Source organism: Benincasa hispida, chromosome 3 (assembly GCF_027475165.1).
Source record: "Benincasa hispida cultivar pf3 chromosome 3, pf3_genome.v1.1, whole genome shotgun sequence".
NCBI lineage: Eukaryota > Viridiplantae > Streptophyta > Magnoliopsida > Cucurbitales > Cucurbitaceae > Benincasa > Benincasa hispida.
In genome coordinates, this window is record NC_143480.1 from 9566963 (window position 1) to 9573318 (window position 6356).

At 31.7% G+C, this 6356-nt stretch overlaps 1 protein-coding gene across 7 annotated transcripts; it reads left to right on the forward strand.

Annotated features, from left to right (window-relative positions):
• The first annotated feature begins 835 nt into the window (after positions 1-835).
• On the forward strand, positions 836-3695 carry LOC120073386 (protein DEHYDRATION-INDUCED 19 homolog 4-like). 7 transcript variants are annotated; one of them, XM_039026220.2, is made up of 7 exons: positions 836-1394; positions 1476-1615; positions 2104-2181; positions 2298-2581; positions 2770-2817; positions 2956-3072; positions 3323-3695. In XM_039026220.2, the coding sequence occupies exons 1-6, from the start codon at positions 1310-1312 to the stop codon at positions 3062-3064; spliced, it is 744 nt and encodes a 247-aa protein (XP_038882148.1). In that variant the 5' UTR covers positions 836-1309; the 3' UTR covers positions 3065-3072; positions 3323-3695. The 7 variants fall into 7 exon arrangements, with proteins under 7 accessions (XP_038882148.1, XP_038882152.1, XP_038882150.1 ...); XM_039026218.2 differs by having other exon boundaries at positions 894-1394; positions 3345-3695; XM_039026224.2 differs by lacking the exon at positions 2770-2817 and having other exon boundaries at positions 846-1394.
• The last annotated feature ends 2661 nt before the right edge of the window (positions 3696-6356 follow it).

The window sequence follows — 6356 nt, forward strand, 5'->3', positions numbered from 1 at the left end:
GAACTCAAAAAGAGTCTTTAGCTTTTAGATAATAATGACTGATTACTTAAGTGTTCTTGGTATTAATTTACGAAAATATTTTTTATTTTGATCTTTTTGTTAGTTTTCTTGTTAATTTTTAGTGGAACTAATATTGCATTCCTTTTTTTATTATTATTATTAAAGAAAATTTTAAAATCTTCTTTGTAACAATTTTTTTTTTTTTTGAAAAAAATATATATTTTAATACCTCATTCCTTCTGTTTTCTTTTCACCACTTAGCTTCATCCTTCTCTTTCCTCTAATCATCATGAATTCATTGTGGTGTTAGTTGTGAATTATCAAATTATCTAGTAAAAAAACATTAGTTTAATTTAACCTTTCAAATATTTATTTGCCAAACTTTAGAAAAAAAAAAAACTAATTTTATTCTTATGGTTATTGTCACCTAACTAAATATCATTTCAACCAAATTATGTGGTTTGAAAACATATTTAGCTGTTTTTTTTTTTTTAATTAATGTGGAACCTGCTCAAGTAATAGGGCAAAAATAAAAACAGAAAACAATTTAATTGTTTTTTAGTTTGTATAAATTCATGAATTAGAATATGTATTTTTTTTAAAAAAAATTAAAGTACAAAATCTAAAACCAATCTTTTAAGAAGTCATAGATTCAAAATAAATTTAGAAGGGAGGATAGAGATTAAAATAAAAACTAGATAGAAACAAGAAGAATAAAAAATGAAAATAAAGCGTTTATTAAAAGGGAAAAAAAATATTAGAAAGAAAAGGGGAAAAAAGTGAAAAAATTTGAACCACCAAAATTAAAAGAACATGTGGAGAAAAAAAATAATTAAAAAAGGAAAAAAAGAAGAGGAAGAAGAAGAAAGGAAAATTGGTGGCATGAAGATGGAGCGTGGAAAGGGGAGGCATAGGCATGTGTGTGTTGGTAGTTTCAGAAACGCATTTGGTTAAGTTTAAAGTTCAAACTTGAAATCTAATGCGAGGAAAAGGTCAAATCAATTCAATTCCACACCTTCAATTCTTCTTTTTTTTCTTCCTTTTCCAATTTCATCGAACATCAATCATTCCCTTCTCTTCATCCAACCATACCCTATTTCCGGCCCTTCCTTTTCTCTCTTCTGTTTCTTTTATCCTCCATTCCTCACCTCCCATCCCCTCCATACGCTTCCCTTCACTTTCTTCTTTTCAGCTACTCGGGAACGCGTTTTGCTCTGCTCTTCTCTTCTCTCTTTTTCTCCCCTTTCCCCATCTCTTCTTCTGATTCCTTTTTTCCATCCTTTCTTTTTTGGAGTTTCCTCTCCCGGATATGGATTCCGATTTCTGGACCTCTCGCCTTGCCGCCGCTAAACGCCAGTATATGTTGCAGCATCATCACCAGACCTCCAACTTAGGTTTTCCTTCTCTTCCTGATCTACCCCTTTTTCTTTTTTCTTCCCCACCCCCCCTAATTTGTTCATTTTGTTTGGTTTTAGATCTGTTGGGAATCGATGATTTGGAGATGGATGACGATGCTCGCCCCCATTTTCCCTGCCCCTTTTGCTACGAGAATTTTGACGTTATGTCCCTTTGTTCGCATCTGGAAGACGAGCACTCTTGCGAGACTAGAGTCACGGTACGTATTCCCCCCCCTTTTTTTTCTGGGTGCAACCAAATTTTTATTTACTATTCACCTGGGATTGGGATTTGGGAAGATGCTTTTTTTTTTTTTTCTTTTTTTTTTCTTAATGCTGTTATTATTGTTTCCATCGTTGCTGATAGCTGCTTTTTTATTTATTCTCTTGTTTCATGTTCAGAGAGATTGTAGCAATTGTTGTGTTTGGACATTCTGTGATTATGGTTCTACTAATCCTTTTTAGTTGTTGTATGTATGAATTGTTTTAGATTAATCCTCCCCTTGATTGTCTTAAACTTGACGTTTGCTTGTGGAATTAATTTTCTCCTTGCCCATTATTTGATGAGATCCCCAAAGTAATTTAATGAAACTGTGAGGAGAAAGAAACTTTCCACATCAACTTTCATATGCTCTCACTGTTTCTACACTTCTAGGTTTATTGGTTTGTGAGAAATTTGGGTTCTGCTTAATTTGTTTCTTCCTTGCAGGTTTGTCCCATATGCTCAGTTAAAGTCATGGGAGACATGTTAAGCCATATAACATTGCATCATGGGCACTTATACAAGATATCCTTTAAATTTGATACTTGTTTTTGCTGACTTCTGTCATTTGAGTGGTATATTTAGATGAGGAAACTATTAGTTTTACCATGTTCATCTTGTTTCCTTAACAAAAGGATCACCTTCAGAGGCGCCGCAGGTTGCGTAAGATTGCAATCCCCAACAGTCAGGCATTGTCCCTCTTGAGCCGGGACCTTCGCGAGGCTCATCTGCAGGTGCTTTTAGGGAGCAGTGGGTACCGTACAAGCACCACAAATGTGCCTAGTGCAACTCATGATCCGTTTTTGTCATCACTTATTTTAAATTATCCTGCATCTGAAGTTGAAGATATCTCAAAATCCATGCTAACCAGTGCCGACGACACATCTTCAGAGAACGTGTTACCATCACCGATTTGGAAATCAAGGTAATTGTTCATTTACATTTCTTCTTCTTTCTTTTTCTTTTTATAGTGATGTATTTCTATATTATTGTTAATTCCTCAAGCCAGTATTGTGTTTGTTCATCCAAAAAGGTTTGGTTAGATCAAGAAAATGTTAGTCCGTTTAATTCCCTTATATGCCATGACTGAAAAGTCCCTATGCTTAAATCCAGTCCAAGTAATTCCGTCGGCCTTTACAACTACTCGTCTTTGGTCACAAGGTAAGAAATTTTCCTTGATGATCATAGTCAAGTAACAGTGATCTGCCTGTTTTGCATCGACGGAGGAATTACTATAGTTACGCCCTCTGATAATCTCTTCCTGTTGTTTAGTATTAACACATCTCTCCCTCTCTCCAGTTTTGATCCTTCTTTGAGCCAGGAAGAGCGGGAAAAAAGGATGAGACAGGCTATTGGGAGAGCAGGCTTTATGCGAGATATGCTTTTCTCAACTCTCTTAGAGGACTAATGAAAGCAGTAAGTTAGTACGGAAATGATGCAAAAATGAATAAATGAACAGAGTTGAATTGATTCATATGGCTTTATTTGTCATCGACCCAATATCAAACTCATTGAGATCAAACACTCTTTGAGTACGGTTGATGATAATATCCTTCTTCATTACAACCAGTGAATGGATTACATTGAATATGAAGCCAGTCTGTTTGTTTATTTGATATTTTAATCGTACAATATTTGTTGTGTCTTTCTGTTGTGTTGCAAGAAGAATTTGAATGTAAAAATTTCAGAATAGTGAACGACAAAAGGGGAGCATTATGCTCAATTGGCGCTCGAAGGTCAGCCGGGCAGGACCAGGAGCCAGACCATAACCACCACCATACAAGGAGAAACTTGAAGAGAAACTAAGATGGGTCAGCTCAACACAGCGTAAGAATCTCCGATTGAATGGCAACAACTATTGGGACTGGGCCTACGGCTACTTCCAAGGAAATTATCAATACTTTTCTTTTTTAAACCTTCTCTTTTCATTATGACACGACACAACAAAACTAAGTTGAATTATCATTCTGAAACTGAGACGCTGCAATTTATTATAGCTTGATAATGAATTGGAATTTGCTGTTCTAATTGAGATCAAAGATGCCAATGTTCTTGGAAGGGACCATTACATATCTCATTGCTTACTCCCTTTATTATTTTTCAATTCATTTTAGGTTTGTTCATTGGGCTTTTTTTTTACCTTTTAATATATATATATATATATATATATATTTTTTTTCATTTCGTTTTTCAGACGGTTAATCGACCGGTAAAACTATTAAGAATTGAGCTGAAATCATTTACAGGTCATACTCAATAGGGATATGGTGGTAATTTCGGTGTGAAGTATATTGGCGTAAGGAATCAATCGCCCCTTGTTCTAAACGAATATTTCTATTAAAATATTTGTTATTTAATTATTTGTGTCTGAGCTGTTATTCTATATTTTATAAAACTATTTAAGTTTTTTGTTTTGAATTATTTTTAGAATTGAAAATTGAAAGCGGTTAGATTGTCACATTTAATTCCTAGTTGCATTTTCTATAGTGAGGATTGCAAATTTCAGTGGTTCTTTTATTATTGTTGTTGGGTTATAAATATTGGATGACCATGATTGGTTAACCTACTATCCCAAGAGTCAACATCGCAATAATTATGGTATACATCACGTGCATATAATAATAACAATAATAATAATAAAATGATCAAAATAAAATTGATTCGTTGGTAACTGTTTAAAATCTCAATTTTATGAGGACATCCTTTAAAGTATCAATATATACAAATATTCTTCAAAAATACAGTTTATAAGTTTAATCCATAAATCTACTTTTTGAAAAGAAATATACAAATTTAAAAATTCTATTTAGTTTTTAAAATCAAGTTAAAATTTAAAAAGTAAAAAAGTAATTTTTAAAACTTGCTTTTGTTTTTAGAATTAAACTAAAAATTTAACTATTATAAAACTAAAAATTTAACTATTATATTTGATAAAGATACAAGGTTTGATTGTAAAGTATGAAAGAGAAAATATACTTAATTTTAAAAAATCAAGATTCAAAAATAAAAAATAAAATGGTTATCAAATGAGAGTTTAATAACTTAAAGATGCAATCTTTAAAATGTTAGAAAATTTATTGGAAATGTTTTAAGGTTGATGAACCAAATAATCACAGCCCTACAAATATAGACATCAAAATTGTGATTAACAAAATCATCTGTACCAATCGTTTTAAGCCATACATTTTTTATTACCAATATTATAGTCCTGATATCAATAAACAATTTGAATATCTTTTCATATTTCAATGTGATCCCTAACCATGGTTCTTAATAAAATATTTATTTATTAAACTAGTCATGTACTATCTTTTATTATATTAAAAGAAAGGCATTTTTTGGGTTGCATAAATAATTAGGGCGGCGGTGCGGCGGTGGGGAGTGCGATAAAATGGAGCACTTAAAAAGGTTGGTGTAGTACCACAGTCCACAGATAAAGTTGCTGCCACGTGGACCGATCCATAGGCCCATTAGATCCACATATGGCCCCACTTATTAACAACTCTCCTTGCCCCTTCATCTCCACCGTCAATTTTTCCCATCTACAATTTCAGCATCATCACACGGTTCCAACGCACCCTCCAAACAGTTTTGTGGTGTACTTTTATTGTGATCATCTTTAATATTTATTATTATTTTTTTTTAAAAAAATACTTCAATGTTAATGATTTTGAATTTCTTACTAAACATAATAATAATTTTGAAGTTAATTGACAAACTTAACAATATAAACAATTTTAAATTGTTGATGGTTTAAGCTTAGTATCAGATTGTTACCATTTTAGAAGTACTATATTTTTCTAAATCTGTACATACTTTATTGATCATTTTCATTCTTTTTCCCTTTTTCTTTTTTTTTTTTTCTCTCTAAATTGTTTGTTAAGATTAAAGATAAACAACTATAGTTTTTTGCACTGTTGGTAGTTTTTTTTGGTTGCTTGGGACTAATGTGAAATTTTAGGATATAGGATATGGTTGTGCGAAAAAGATACTACATACATATATAATGAATCTTAGTTTCCAAAATTGTAAAATCTAAAATCTAAAATTTGTTATGGAGAAGTGTTTGACTCTAGAATAATCAAATTGTAAAAGCTAGTAGGGATTAATCAAATTTCACGAGTAATTTTAAATGAATTCACTCATAATTAGTTGTAGAAAAAAAAATTGATATTTTAAAGTACAATAAAGAGGATTCAAACCAACCATTTGATCACAAAAAGTGTTAGAATTAATACCAACAATTCATTCTCACCAATTCACCCACTAACTTCAACAATAAGCATCGTTCTTAATTAATTCACTAATTGATATCAAATTTTTCCCCAAAAATTAGTATAATTAATACACAAATTAACAACGGAAGAGTTTTGTCAAAACTTACATATTTTAACGCAGCCTCCCGCCTCCCGCCCCCAGAAAAAGGGCCCTAGTGTAGGCACTCTTTGAAATCCTATCCATTTTAAAGACTTATGTTTTCTAATTCTTTGAATACATGTGAATCTGTGATAATGCCTTTATGTTTCAAAAAAAAAAAAAAAAAATACAACATTTTTTAAGTGGAAGATTAAATTTGCAGCATTTTTTTAAAGTTAGGGTGAAACTTAATTTTGTTTCTTATTTTTACCCCACATAAAAAGTTAAGGTTTTTTTTAAATCAAACACGAAATTGAAATAATTGAACCTCAAATCTATAAGCG